At 43.3% G+C, this 15,415-nt stretch overlaps 1 protein-coding gene across 12 annotated transcripts in view; it reads right to left on the reverse strand.

Annotated features, from left to right (window-relative positions):
• dmd (dystrophin) overlaps positions 1 to 15,415 on the reverse strand; it is a 1,663,772-nt gene that overhangs the window by 1,179,858 nt on the left and 468,499 nt on the right. For all 12 annotated transcript variants that reach the window (XM_033033201.1, XM_033033203.1, XM_033033205.1 and 9 more), the window contains exons 3-5: positions 13,954 to 14,046; positions 10,225 to 10,302; positions 7,360 to 7,452 (exon numbers count right to left, since the gene is read on the reverse strand). In XM_033033201.1, coding sequence (XP_032889092.1) covers positions 7,360 to 7,452; positions 10,225 to 10,302; positions 13,954 to 14,046 — 264 coding nt within the window. The remainder of the gene's footprint in view (positions 1 to 7,359; positions 7,453 to 10,224; positions 10,303 to 13,953; positions 14,047 to 15,415) is intronic.

Below are 15,415 nucleotides of genomic sequence, written 5' to 3' on the forward strand. Positions count from 1 at the left end.
CTATCTCTAAACATTTATCGCTGCCAAGGCTATTTGCCAGTCTCCGTTTTTTTTAATGAACCTCGGTTATTCTTCGTGTTGTGCCTGTCCAGCTAGTACCCCTCAAAAAAATAATTTTAGTCACTCCTAGGTACTTTGCCTGTGAGGACCATAGTTCAAACATTTTATAGATGCAGCTTCAACAGAACCCTCCTGTTCAAATATAATTAATTACAGATAATCTAGAATAAGTTCAGACACCCGTTAGTTCAGGTGTCAGGGGTTATGGGGAGAAGGTAGAGAATGGGGTTAGGAGGGAGAGATAATTCTGCCATGATTGAATGGTGGAGTACAATTGATGGGCCGAATGGCTAACTCCTATCACTTATGAATATGAATTTATGACACAGAATCATTAACAGATGCACCGAAGCCTTTAGGGAGGAAAATCTGCCCAGTCCCTTCGATAAATCTTCACGCGACTCCAGGCTGAGCTTGACTCTCAACTGCCCTCTAAAATGGCCAAGTGAACCACTAAAGATTAATTCATTAACGGTCACTGAATGCTGCCTTGCCAGCGATGACTGCTTTCTGAGAGAAAACCAGTTCTTTGTCGCAGCAATCATGTGGCCGGTGCTGGCCTGGCCAGTTAACCCATTTGGCTTTTAATATTCTGCAAAATGGAAACATAACCAGCAAATTCACTTTAATACCATCATCAGGATTACTTTTGGTATCAGTGTCTCAGGGGGGAAAAAGGCAATAACACTTTAAATGAAATTGAAAACAAAGCTGACTGTCTATTGTCTAGCTGCCAATCAAATGACAGAAAGTGTGTGAAGTGATTTAGGGCATTTCCATTTTACCCAGCCCACTGAATTATCTGCTAGATAGTTTCTGATTCAAAAGCTGAATAGCTCAATATCTTTCAAAACAAGCGGTGGTGGAGACAAATATAAATCATCACATCAATTTCAAAAAGGAATGCAGTACAGCTATTTTCCTCCACTATAAGGGAGCTAATGATATGATCTCTATTTTGAAATAACAGGAAAGTTAAATGTCCATTTAATATGATTATATTCTAAAATACAATAGAAATCACTAATTAAAATCTTTATTTGCGACACAATCTAATCATTCATTTTCTGTATCTGAAAATCAGCACCTTTTGGAGTGAGGCCAGAGCACGCGGAGGAAAAGAGGGCCAATAAATTAATTCACATTTAATTAAAATGAATTTTATTTGAAATTCCAAAACAATATTGTTATCTCCTCTCCTCCTCCAGAGACTTATTGTGCTACACAGACTCCAGTGGCATTTACAGCTTTCAATGGGAATTCAGGAACATGAGAAGGCCATCCTGACCTCTCAAGAATTTAGCGTTAATCTTGAAGAAATAATCATCGGTTGCAAACATCAACTGAGAAGCAATGTAATCCTCATGCACGTATCTACACTTGCTCCCAGCAATAACTCCAACCAAAACAGACACTTGCACACAGGATCAGTGGGGAGGGTTGTGCTTTGGATTGGAGGCCATTGACCAGTGGAGTGTTGCAGGAGTCGGTGCTGGGCCCACTGCTAAGGTTAGATACACAAACTAACTGAATGACAATGTGGTTAACATTGTTAGTAAATTTGCAGATGACACCAAAAACAGGTAGTACAATAGACGCAGAGGAACCATATCTAAGTTTACAACAGTATCTAGATCACTTAAGAAGGTAGGCCAAGGAAATTCAAATGGAGTTTAACTCCAACAAGTGTCACACACTGGTACGTCAAAGCAGGGCCGGACTTGCACAGTAAATGGCAGATAGACACAAAATGCTGGAGTAACTCAGTGGGTCAGGCAGCATCTCCGGAGAAAACCGATGGGTGACGTCTTGGGTCGGAAGGTTCACGACCAAAAACATCACCTAACCTTTATCTTCAGAGAAGCTGCCTGACCCACTGAGTTACTCCAGCACTTTGTGTCCAACCTAGGTATATACCAGCATCTGCAATTCCTTTCTACACAGTAAATGGCAGATCCTGGAGAGTTGCAGCACAGAGGCACCTGGGAGTACAGGCGCATGGTCCTCTAAGAATGTCGAGTCAGGCAGAGAGAATGGTGAGGACGCTTGCACACTTGTCTTCATTGTGAAGGGTATTGAGCAGAAACATTGGGAAAACATGCTACAACTGTGCAAGTCGTTGATGAGATTGCATTTGGAGTATTGTGTGCAGTTCTCAACACCCAGCTACAGAAATGGTGTCATTAAGTTGAAAAGAGTGCAAAAAGGATTCACCGGGATGTTACTGGGGCTTGCAAGCTAGAGTTATAGGGATAGGTTGGATAGGTTGAGTCTTTTTTCTTTGGGCTCAGGGGACAGGGGATGGCCTTGTAGACTTGTACAACAAAATGACCATTCACAGTCTTTTTTCTGAGAGCACAGGATTTTGAAACCAAAGGGCTTAAGGTGAGGGGGGAGAGATGGAAGAGATTTAAGAGGGATCTCAGAGGCAATTTTTTCACTCAGTGGATTGTCCATATCTGAAATGAGCTGTCATAGGAAACTATAGAAGTGGATACAATTATGTACCTTTTCAAATACATTTGGACATATGTATGGGGAGGAAGGGTGTAAAGGGATATAGGCCAAATGCAGGCAAATGGAATTAGCCCAGTATGCCAACTGGTTGTCATAGACAAGGCGAACCAAGGGGCCTGTTTCTGTGATGTCTATCTCTATGACTCCTACACTGCAGTCTGAATGAGATCACCCATACATCCCCCCAGTGGGCCCGGAGATGCACTGACTTTCACAACAGTGATCATTTGTGCCAAGCAGTATGAAAGCTGCTGCTAAGTCACCAAAATATGATGAACATTAAAACCACTGCAAAGATGCTACCACACCATGGCATCAGTGCAATCATAAAGTGTAGACACTCAATCATGACACATATAATGATGGTAGATCTATTGCAAGGACACTATCCCTGACAAAGTTGTGTTACTACAGGGCCTGTCCCACCAGCATGCGATTGCATGCATCTAGCGCGACCAAACGTGGTGGCTTGAGGCGTACGGTCTCGCGGGGCTGGTTCCACTTCCAACCGCAGAGCCGTCTGGAGTTGTGCAGGGCTGGTCCCCACATCATACTCACCAATCAGCTGGGCAGGAGGCGGGCCGACTGAATTTGGACGTCGTACAGCGTCGGGCGGTTACGTCATCACGCAACGTCACGCCGGAGGGTGACGTCATCACGCAACGCCACGCGCTAGGCGTACACCGTCAAGACGCTGCGTACGCAGTCGAGATGGTGCGTACGGCATCGAGACGGTGCGTACGCCCGTCGAGGCGCTGCGTACGGCCTCAATGCGGCTGCGGGCCGACAGTGTCAGTTTTTCGGAGCCCCGCGCGATGTCGTGACCAGCCCCGCACAACTCCATACGGCTCCGGCGATCGAAGTGGGACCGGCCCCGCGAGGCCGTACGGCTCAAGCGACCACGTTAGGTCGCGCTCGCCGCATGCAGTAGCATACTGGTGGGACAGGCCCTGAAAGAGTATACACATCCCCACCTCCCAAAAAACTAGCAAAAACAGTTCCATTCAAGCATAATTACTACCTTTCTAAAAGTTACTTCAAAGGCCTCTTCAGCTGTTCAAGCACATTATTGGTTTAATAAAATTGGCATGCTATGAAACAGAAAGTGCACTTTCTCATCGCAACCTAATCCATCCAGCAGAAGTGATGATACAGTGCAACACACACTGAAACATTCCTCTCAACCATTGACGTTCACCACTCAGACGTTCCACCTGATACTCTTACAGCTATGTCTTCATATCTGCTGCTAAAGTCAGAGCAAAGACGCTGCCTGGCTCCTGTGCTCATTTTGTGTTTACTTTTTTAACTCATTCACAGGGTCTGGTCACTGTCTAGCAAGGCAGTCTTCATTATCTAACAGTGATTGCCCTTTCTGATGGTGATGCTTTTAGTGGACAGGGTATCCTTGGGTGATTTTGCAGTTTGTTGTGTAGCTGAAGGTAGACATAAAATGCTGGAGTAACTCATCGGATCAGGCAGCATCTCTAGAGAAAAGTAATAGGTGATGTATCGGGTCGAGGCCTTTCTTCAAACTCCGCATCGGAGAGAGGAGGAGAACTTCATACGTTGAGAAAATTTTGCATTGGAGCAGACAGGATGTGTAGGAAGGAACTGCAGATGCTGGTTGGGAAGCTATACTGGAACACTGGCCCAAGATGTCGCTGGTTGTGGACTCGGTGTTGCTGCTTGAATGGACCTGTTTATCCCGCACAGGAAGGAACTGCAGATGCTGATTTACACCAAAGATATGCACACAATGCTGGAGTAACTCAGCGGGTCAGGCAACACCTGTGGAGAAAAGGAATTGGTGATGTTTCAGGTCTGAAGAAGGGTCTCGACCTGAAACATCACCTATTCCTTTTCACCAGAGATGCTGCCTGGCTGCTGAGTAATTCCAGCATTTTGTGTCCATCTACTGTTCATCCTGCTCTGGCATGAGGAGATAGGGGTGTGAGTTGACCATGTGGTAACTCAATGCTGCCAGGATATAGACGGGTCACAGAGCTGGTGCTATAACCTAAGTATTAACCGTTTTATGATATCGCAGAGCGAACCTAATCGGGCATGGATTTTAAGGTTGCAACGATCCAAGGATGATCCCGATGTGCTTCACACTTTGCGGGTTGAAATGCTTCCAACTTACCTTTCACAATCACCTGGTGGGTTCCTTAAGCATTGTGGCTGGGCACATTCATGAAGCATCCTCATCTTGTTTGAGGTTTAATTACCCACTCTTCACAATTAGATGAGGAAAGATGGCAGAATTTTGAATTGGTCTGTAGACTGTGGAATTACTAAACTTCAGTCTCATAAGTTGTCTCCAAATAGACTTTAGTTTAGTTTTAGTTTAGTTTAGAGATACAGCGTGGAAACAGGCCCTTCGGACCACCGAGTCCACGCCGACCAGTGATCCCCGCACACTAACATTATCCTAGACACACTAGGGACAATGTTTACATTTATACCAAGCCAATTCACTTACAAACCTGTACGTCTTTGGAGCGTGGGAGGAAACTGAAGATCTCGGAGAATACCAACGCAGGTTAAGGGAGGAACGTACAAACTCTATACAGACAAGCACCTGTTGTTGGGATCGAACCCGGGTCTCTGGCTCCATAAGGCAGTAGCTCTACCCCTGTGCCAATGTGCCACCCTATGTTATAGTTTCACCAGGCTGGTACCTTTTAAATTACACAGCTCTGCATCAAGCACGCTCTGCTATGTTCAGGGCACCAAGGATGATATCCTGCTGGGAATCATGACTTACACCCCATGACGGTGTGGCCAGACACAGTTCCAACTCCATCTCTAAATTCACTGACGCCAGCACTGTTGTTGGATGAATTACAGGCAATCACGAGTCAGTGCATAGATAGGGGATTGAATGATGTCAGAACAACAACCTTGCTTTCAAAATGTCGAATCAAAGAGCTGCAGATGCTGGTTTATGCCAAAGATTTGTTCAGACTCTGAAGAAAGGTCCCTATCCGAAACGTCACCCCTTTTTTCTCCAGAGATGCTGCTTGACCCCTAAGTGAGTCCAGCACGTTATGTCCAACCCTGCTCTCAATGTTGGTAAGACGTAGGCGCCAAATTGTTAACTTTAGAAGAGGAAAGCCAAGGATCGACACACGTGTATTCATCGACGGGTTAGTGGTGGAGAGAGTCAACAACCTCAAGTTCCTGGGGGTACATATCGCTGGAGATCTTTCCTGAACCCAGCACATCGATGCAATCATAAAGAAAGACCATCAACGCCTCCAGTTCCATAGAAGATTGGGGGAGATTCGATACGTTGACACTCTGTTGAACTTCTACGGGTGTACGGTAGAGAGCATAGAGTGGTTGCATCACGGATTGGTTTGGTAACTCAAACGGCCAGGAGCCAAGGAGATTACAAAAAGCAGTGGAAAGTGCCCTGTCCATCACTGGTACCGACATCCCCGTCATCTAATGGATCTATGGCATCATCAAGGCCCCACACCATTCAGGCCACACTCTCATTCCACACCTGCCATCGGGAAGGTATAGGAGCCTCAAAACATCGACCTCCAGGCTCAGACACAGCTTCTTTCAAACAACCATCAGGCTAATTCCAAACACCAACTAAACTACAAACACCAACTAAACTGCAAACTGTTTAGGTTGCACCAGGGACTTCAGGCCTTTGTTTGGTTTTGCACAAAATTGGGGGGGAAAATTCTTAATTGAATTTTTGCTCTTTTTTAATTTAATTATTAAGTCATGAAATTTGCGTATTATGTTATCTATTGAGTACTGTATTTACAAACCTGTTGTACTGTTGCAAGTAAGAATGTTAGCACAAATGACTTCTAAACATTCTTGACTCTCTTGGGTACTCAGGATGCAAACTGCACAATTTTGTTGCTACTAATTGACAGCATGGAACTTCTTGACAGAGCTAAACTTCTAAACCAGAAACGATTCCATTTTCAGAGGCATTGCAATTGTGACTGCCTTTATATGACAAATGTTCCTCAACTCTAAATGTAAGACTAGGGTTCCCCAAGGACCCATGGTGGTCACTTCAGCTAACATTGTAATGGGCAAGTGCATCTTGAGAGCCTGAGAGAAACGATGAGGCCACATTGCTTCTTCCATCCGTTGATTTTCCTCTTGCCCCATCGCGCACCCACCCGGAGACATATGTCCCTCAGACCAGCTTGGTCAAAGGCGATGCTCCATGGCCACTTTAGGTAATGGGCACTGAAGTCTCTTCTGCGTCTTGTTCAAAGAGCGGTCCTGATTCATCAGTCAGAACTATGCAAGGGACAATGACTAGGAGAAGAGTACTAATTGAGAGGTGGGTCCAAGGAAGTTGAAAATATATCCATTTCAGTGTTTGTGTGCAAAGAGATAAATCATGGGTTTACAATTTGATCAGTGGAGTAGATTACTGAATGCACAATTTAATCAAAGACTGATACAATCAAGATAGACATAAAATGCTGGAGTAACTCAGCAGGTCAGGCAACATCTCGTGAGAAAATGCATCGGGTCAGGACCCTTCTCCAGACGCATTAAAAATATTGATATAATAACATATTCTGATAAGTAATACTTTGGAATGTAGTTGTGGAAAAAATGGTTGTTATTGTAACATGACACTCACAGTTTTCCATTCTGGTAATTCGAGTTTCACTGTACCTTAATTGTTACACGTGACAATAAACTGACCTTTGATTGTTTGTGACCAATTATTCCCACTAACGGCATTTCAATGCTGTAAAATAAAGCAACAGAGCGAATAGCATTTACCTGCCAGTGGAGGATGATGCTCCAGATTAATCCCAGGGTAAGTTTATGATTCCCATCCACTATATCACTTCCTCCGATATTTACCAGATCCACCTGCAGAGAACAGAAATGAAACATTATTAACATTATTGCCTTGATAACATAGTTGTAAAAGAGCTAGCCAGGAGTTCAGCTGGGGCAGCTTGACCAGATCTTTGAAAAATAAAATTCCAAGTTCTGAATCAGCAGCAAAGTATGGAGTCTACTTTTAATATGTTACAGGCATTTGCAGGAGTATATTTTGAGAAGTGACTCAATTGCTGCGCTTTGCAATGAGACGCATTTTAATGTGACTCCAAAATTACTTTTAGTAAGGGAGAGATGCCAACTAATGTAAAAAGAACTGATTTACTTTCTCAGATTATAATTCCATGAGAAAAATTGGCAGAGAATGCATTGAGATCAAAGCATCAGCACAGCACACCATAAAACTGTGAGGCATTTCTACTAATTTGGTCCTCCAGTATGTAATCACGTTGGGGTGGGCTAACGGGGGACATTTTGGAGCTGTGGAGAGGGAGCTATCAGATTTCATGACTTGTTGTTGATATGGCATCTGCAAGGTCAACATTTGTCCAATGCTGCAGACTCCTGAATAGCATTTACACAAAGGTCAGACTGCAATGCAGAAAGCAATGTCACCAGAGGTGCTAAGAGAAGACATATATCACAGCTTATCATTGCCTCGGCACAGTCTTACAGAACCCAATCTTCTCTCTGCTCAAACAGTACCTGCTCTCCGTGCTACGACTGTTCATGCCTCAGCAGGACATCTTCCTGCATTGGGTTTCGTCTCTTATCCAGTGAAATTCAACAGAGTCAGAAAAAAGGTCCCGAACCAAAACCTCACCTGTCCGTGTCCTCCAGAGATGCTGACAGACCTGCTGAGTTACTCTGGCACTGAGTTTTGTTGGAAAGACACTGCCTCCCTCTGCATCTCTACTCAGGTTACGCCATTTCTTCATCAGGTCCACAACGCAAGGAAGTTTAAACTCATCGAGTGTGGAAAGCTGATGCCCAAGGGGTAAATCCGCCACTTCTACTCTTCTTGCAGGGAAATTAGCGAACCTCCTTAACATTTCCGGTTGAGAGCCATTAATAAACGGCTCCAGCATTGTGTCCTCCAGCGTTGCCTGTGTAGAGTTTGCCCTGTGACCGTGGCTTTTCTCTGAGTGCCCCAGTTTCCTCCTATGACCAGCAGGATCTAGTGTTGTCAATCCCATTGCAGGGTAATGTCCCGAAACAGCGTCTACCTCTAGGCTTCCACAGACACTGCTTAATGCATTCAATACCTCCTTGTTCTGCGCTGCAGCTATGCCCCTTTTGGCTCCTTCTCTATATAATCCCACTGGTACACTGGTACACGGCACTCTCTGGTGACACTTCTGTCAATAAGTCAGATTCAAGCCCTACTTAAAAAGCTCCAATTTAAAAACCAAATGGCAACAATCCCAGGGGATGGATGGAATTGGGTCTTTCAGACAAGAAATTAAACAGAGTCTCTGGCTCTGCCACAAAATCCTGGCATTATTTTGATGACGTGTATAAAATCAGCAATGTACAGTATAGAAACAAGCCCACAACATCTCTGCCAACCATCATGCCCATCTATACAAATCCCACTTAAACTGATTTCCTATCTCTCTAGGCCTTGTAGATGACTCACGGAGGATCCAGCATTCCTCAATTGACACCAGGTTACCTGATCAGCATCACAATGCCCTCTGTGGGAAGTTGCTGTGCAAGATAGCCAGTCACATTTCTCATATCGCAACATCAAGCATACATCGGAAGCATGAAAATGGGCTGGAAAGCCAGTGAAGGACACCCTGGGAATGGGACCAGTCCGTAAATCTATGGCGGACTGATGGTTGTTTATTGTTTGCAGAGGGGAAGCAGCAGGGTCAACGAGGCAGCCATGATGTGAAATTAGGTCAGATTCACCACGATCCCACCCAGCCTCGGCTCGCATCCATTCCTGCATCCAGTTGGAGCTCTGGACGCGAGTTCCATGGCCAGTGAAAACTCCACAACCCACTCTCTGCACACTACCCTCATAGGTGGCAGGATTAGTGCTGTCAAGGAAACCACAATTACCTCTGTAGGTTCAGCCCACCATTGTGGCCAGATCTTAACCCAAGCCACATTATGCTGTGTGTGTGTGTGTGGGGGAGGGGGAAGTATTTTCTCCAAGAGGAACGGCACAGTGGTGCTGCTCAAGACACAGCTCCAGCAACACGTCCTCCAGTGTGCTGTCTGTGCAGAGTTCTCCCTGTGGCAGCCTGACTTTCCTCCGAGTGCTCCAGTCTCCTCCTTCCCACGCCACAAAGACCTGCAGGTGAGTTTGACATTGGGCTGCAAAGTCATCTCCCAATGTGTGGCTGAGCTGCAGAATCAGGGGGAGTCGATGGGAATGTGGGGAGAATAATATGGGACCAGTGTTGGTTTCGTGTGAGTGTGTGCAGGCTCGGTGGGCCAAAGGACCGATTTCAACACATCGTCCATTTGCATGACCATTCACACTGGCACAAGGTCATCCCAAAGGCAGGTTGGAAAGCACACAGGGACCATGTCCAGATTCCTGAACCATAGTCAACATTGAGACCAGAGATGGGGAAAACATGCAGAACAACACTGCAAAACAATCCTCATAATAACTGGAGAAACATTTTCAATTTGCTTTAAATGCATAAACTGGAAATAAATACAATAATTCCCATTAGCTGAACTTGAATTCTTGTATGCAGTGCCTTCCTGGAGCTTTAAATTTCTCTGCCTTCTAACCCGACCATCAGACTGCTCACATATCATCACACAATCACTTACATTTTGCTTCTGCAAAATCTGCAACGCTCGGTTCACATTGTTCAGAGCATGAACCCTTGTAGATCCCTTTTCTTTAGCCTAGAACAATAAATTATGCAAGGGTGAATTATTTATTTTCATTAAAAGACAGATTTGTATCTATCATCAAGCTATGGTTTTGTGCTTATCCTAACCTACTCCTCACCTTAATTTGCTGCAGCCAAGGGAATAAAAAGGCATTCTGGTAACAAGATGCAGTGAGTTGATCGACATAAGCCTGTGAGCACAAGTGACTTGACAACAACCTGAGTGATTTAAACGGCCTTCAGCATCTAGTGCTGCAAGTTAAGGACAAAGCAAGTGTGACGCCTCCAAGATCTCTCAACAATTTATGAATTCTTGTCACTCATAATTCGACGTGAAAGCTAGACGGTAGTAATCGCCATAGCAATTTGCACTGCTCTCGTGAACACTTCCAACAAAGTTATGCCGAAGGATTGGGAGAATTTCTGCAGAAGCATTACCCCAGAATAATTACCAAATAGTGTAAAAGCTATAATATTTTAGATGACTATATACATTTTTTATTTAGGTACACAAAAATGCGGGAGAAACTCAGCGGGTGCAGCAGCATCTATGGAGCGAAGGAAATAGGCAACGTTTCGGGCCTAAACCCTTCTTCAATTTTTTTTAAATAGTTTTACATTAAATTTTATATTATGTGTAAATATTTCTCGTGAACTTTTGCTTCATTTGTTTATGGCATGTGTGCGTCATTGGAAGGGCAGCATTTATTGCCCAGAAGATTAATGGATGTCACTACAACAGTTGAGCAGCCACTGTCCTGTGGGGCAGAGTTTCCTGTTCAAGATCAGAAAATACACGTCACTGTCTTAACCAATACATTTGGCCAGTACTCAGCATGGGGGCTTGATCAAACACAATGTGAAAGTGTGATCACTGTGCGGGGAGGGAAGGGAAGTAAGACCAGGAGAAATGAAATTCAAGGTGGTCACTACTTCATAGGTTATAGGAGCAGAATTTGGCCATTCAGCCTATCAAGTCTACTCCCCCATTAAATCATGGCTGATCCATCTTTCCCTCTGAACCCCATTCTCCTGACTTCTCCCCATAACCCCCCGACATTCGTCCTTACATTACTAACGCTAACCTTGGCTAACATGAACAAGAACTGGCCCTTTGACCCACAATGTCAGTGCCGAACATGATGCCAAGACCATGACTTATATACATACCTGCACATAACCAATATCCCTCCATTCACTGCATATCCATGTGCCTGTCCAAAAGTCTTTTAAGGACCATTAACGTAACAACTCACCATCCTCTATGTAAAAAAAATTGCTCAGACATCCCCTTTCAACTTTGCCCCTCTCACCTTAAAGCTATGTCCTGGAGTATTTCATTTCTCCATCCTGGGGAAAAAGATTCTGACAGTCTACCCTATTGATGCCTCCCATGATTTTACATACAGTTAAAACTTATTACATCGGACCATAGAGGGATTTGGGGGGGGGGGGTGCCCATTATTGTCGATTGTCCACTACAACCAAGTAAGTGATTATCATTGTATAACTAGTAGAAACAAGCAACTGCAGATGCTGGTTAATACACAAAGTGCTAGAGTAACTCAGCAGGTTAGGCAGCATCTCTGCAGAATATGTACAGGTGACATTTTGCCTCCACAGACTCTCGGTCTGGAACTGGGCCTGGAATCCAGTTGGCAGCCAGGGGAGAGGCGAGGATCAGCAGAGTCATTGGTCGCGGCCCACGGGAGGCCGGAGTGCAGGTGAGGGTCGGTGGTGGCAGTGGCAGGTGCGGCCTAAAAGCGTAATGTGGCATTTATAGAACTTTAGTTATGCCGGGGAGGTGGTGCGGGCCAGGGGTGGCATTAGCAGCCAGGTCTGGGTGTGGCCAAGGAAGGTGTGTGGGACAGCCGTGGCTTTAGCTGCCAGGCCTGGAAGTGGCCGGGGAGGATGTGCAAACCAGGAATGGTGTCAGCAGCCCAGCCTGAAGGTGCAGGTCAATACATCCATCCACTATCACTGAAATCCGTTTTAAAGGGGTCTATAATAACAAAGGTTTACAGTACCTCTATCAGGTCTTCCTACAACCTCCGGTGTTCCAGAGAAAACAATCCAAGTCTATCCAACTTCTCGCTGTAGCTAATACCCACTAATCCAGGCATCATTCTGGTAAATGTAATAAAATGGAACTCCAAATGATGGTATATACCAAAGACTGACACAAATGCTGGAGTAACTCAGCGGGTCAGGCAACATCTCTGGAATAATGGATACTGAAGAAGGGTCCAGACCCGAAACATCACCAATCCATTTTCTCCAGAGATGCTGCCTGATCCGCTGAGTTACTCCGCCTTTTGTGTCTATCTTTGTGCTCTGCACCCTTTCCAAAGCCAACACATCCTTCCGTAATGAGATGACCAGAACTGCACACAACACATCAAATGCGGCATAACTAGTCCTATAAAGCCACATCACAACTTCATGACTCTCATACTCAATACACCAACCAATTAAAACAAGCATTAACAATGTTTTCTTTACCACTATGAAAACATGCATACCATCTGCCTCCTTACTGTCATTATGAAATGAAATAGGCCACAATTATTGTAGTCATTTTGACAAAGCACTGATGCAATGTACACATTCCAGGATTTTTATATTATGATGCATGATATTTATTACACTGAGATCGTAATCCATTTTAAAACAAAATTCAAATTTTGATTGCAAATTGTTAACCAAGTCATCTATCACTGAATTGACAATGGTCCTGTTCTGAAGCTTGGTGAATCTGACGGAGATCATTTGCAAGCAGGCTTCTTGGACAGAAATGAGAACAAATGGTTGTGAAAAAAAACCTAATTATTTGCAGAGCACATTTGATTGCAAAAAACATGCAGGAGCTCTCTGACCCTCAAACTAAACTAGGTCATGACATACTGCTGTAACAGTGGAGAAGACAGAAAACGCATTATCTTCTAGCACTGACAGTTTACCAAAGCCACAGTCAAATGCCTGACAAATTTATAATACATTTTATCTTCATAACTTCTTCCTGCACTATCTGTCCAACTAAAGCTGACAACTCCTTTTTGACAGAGTCATGTCAATTAGTGAAGCCTGAGGGAAAACAGATAGGTAGGAATTGGCACTGCATTTACTAAATGTGCACAACCTGTTACCATCATCAATTTAAAAATCATGGAAGGTTAAAGCACACAGAGTGCATTGCTTCAATGTGCCAGTAGCGGAGGCCAGTTAAGCCTTTGTTAAATATTCCAAATATTTTTAAAATAAACACAAATCTGTTTATAGCATCACTTGGGAGTGTTTTAAAGATTGTTCCATCCAGCAATTATATTGCCCCAGTGCAAAAATTAAACAGCAAAATATGTTCTGTATCAATTTAACACAATATTTGTAAACATGCCCTACAAAAAACTGCAATGTGAATATAGTTTATCCCATAAAACATCACATCCTATCAGATTAAATAAAATCCCAGGCACCAATTTAAAATATTACATTTAAATGTAAATGCCTACAGTTGGTAGTACTGTACAAAGTATTGCCACAGTAGTGCAATTACAAACATTATCTGAAAAGGCTGTACAGCTCAGGAAGGAAGAACAGGCAGCAATATCTAACGGAACAGCTCGATAGTACTTAGTGCTGAGATTGAGTGGATTTAAATCCTTACTAGATCATGGCCAACAAGACCCTCCAAAAGTTCCAGAAGCCGCCTTCCATCACACAGGTCAGTGAATAGATCTTCAATTAAAGGTTTCCCAGCCTGGGTAAAGAAAGAGAAAAAGATTTAGCACACCATAGATATCAAGTCATTCAATGGAAATGTTAAGAAATTAAAAATATTTAAAGCAAGTCCCATTTCATGTTTCATATTCAATGTGCGCTCTGAGCTCAGTTTACTTTCTTCCATTTTCTGGATGCTTCGTGCTTATTGCTCCAGCAAGCGGCATTTTACAATGGGCAAAGATTTCACCCAGGTCTTCTTGTCTTAATGAGAAGCAGAAATTGTTCAAGTAACTAAAAATCTTGACATTCTTAATAAACATCAGAAAAAATAACTGTCCCAATTTACCATTGTAATAAGAAACAGCCAGAGGTTTCAATAAACAATGTGTCTGGAATACACATTCAACGTGATAATATTTGCAAGAACTCATTACAACTCATTGCAGCGGCATACATGCTTATAAAACTAAAGTAGTGATTTGTACTCTTCCTTGCTTGTTTATAAAACACTGACACTAAAGATTTCACTGAAATATTGTCCCACCCATGTGCAGAATGCAAATAACGAGACAAATTGTGCTGTAAAGTCGTAAAGCAGAGGATTAGGGGATTTTTTTTTTTAAATCAGCATACATATTGAGATACAGAGAAAGATTTAGTTTTGCATGCATTCCAGGTAAATCACACCATACGGGATGCATTCAAAACATACACGAGTACATCAGGTAATGCAGGAAGAAAATATAGTTACAGAGACAGTGCAGATAACAAAGAAAAAGTGCAGGAGCCACACAAGGTAGATTGGGAGATCCTGAAAAAATTGTAGGAACTTCAAAACAAAAGTGTTTTTACATTAAAGTAATGTAAAAATTTTAAAGTCATGTAAGGATTTTCACAGTACCGTCACAAAAAACATTCCAAACACAACAGACAACCAAAGGGTTAATAAAAATAGCACTTGAAATAATTAACAACCGTCAAGGATAAGGCTTAGTGGGACCTTTCGATCCATTGCACAATATTATCAGTGCAATATCAGTGCAGAGGTTGCGCAGAAAACATTGCAGTGGTTCGGAACCTCTAAAATATAACAGTGTTGTTCAAGAAATTATTTAAAGGGGGAAAAGTTTGGTGGTGAGGGGGGGGGAATGGACAGATTTGAGATGATTCACTTTGCTAGGATGTAGAGGGAAAACCCATGAAAAAACTGCCCTTCAATGAGATTTGAATGTCCTCAGCAACGAAACAGCAAACGTAGGTCGAGCAAACAATTGGGTAGGCAACAGAACAAAGGGGCCTTGCCAATTGTGCAAGATTTTTGTACAATTGGCAATTGCAATTAAGTTTCACTTAAAGATTATACTGAGACAATGGAGGGAAGATTTTTTGTGCCAATTACTTAAATC

Source organism: Amblyraja radiata, chromosome 14 (genome assembly GCF_010909765.2).
Source record: "Amblyraja radiata isolate CabotCenter1 chromosome 14, sAmbRad1.1.pri, whole genome shotgun sequence".
Taxonomy (NCBI): Eukaryota; Metazoa; Chordata; class Chondrichthyes; order Rajiformes; family Rajidae; genus Amblyraja; species Amblyraja radiata.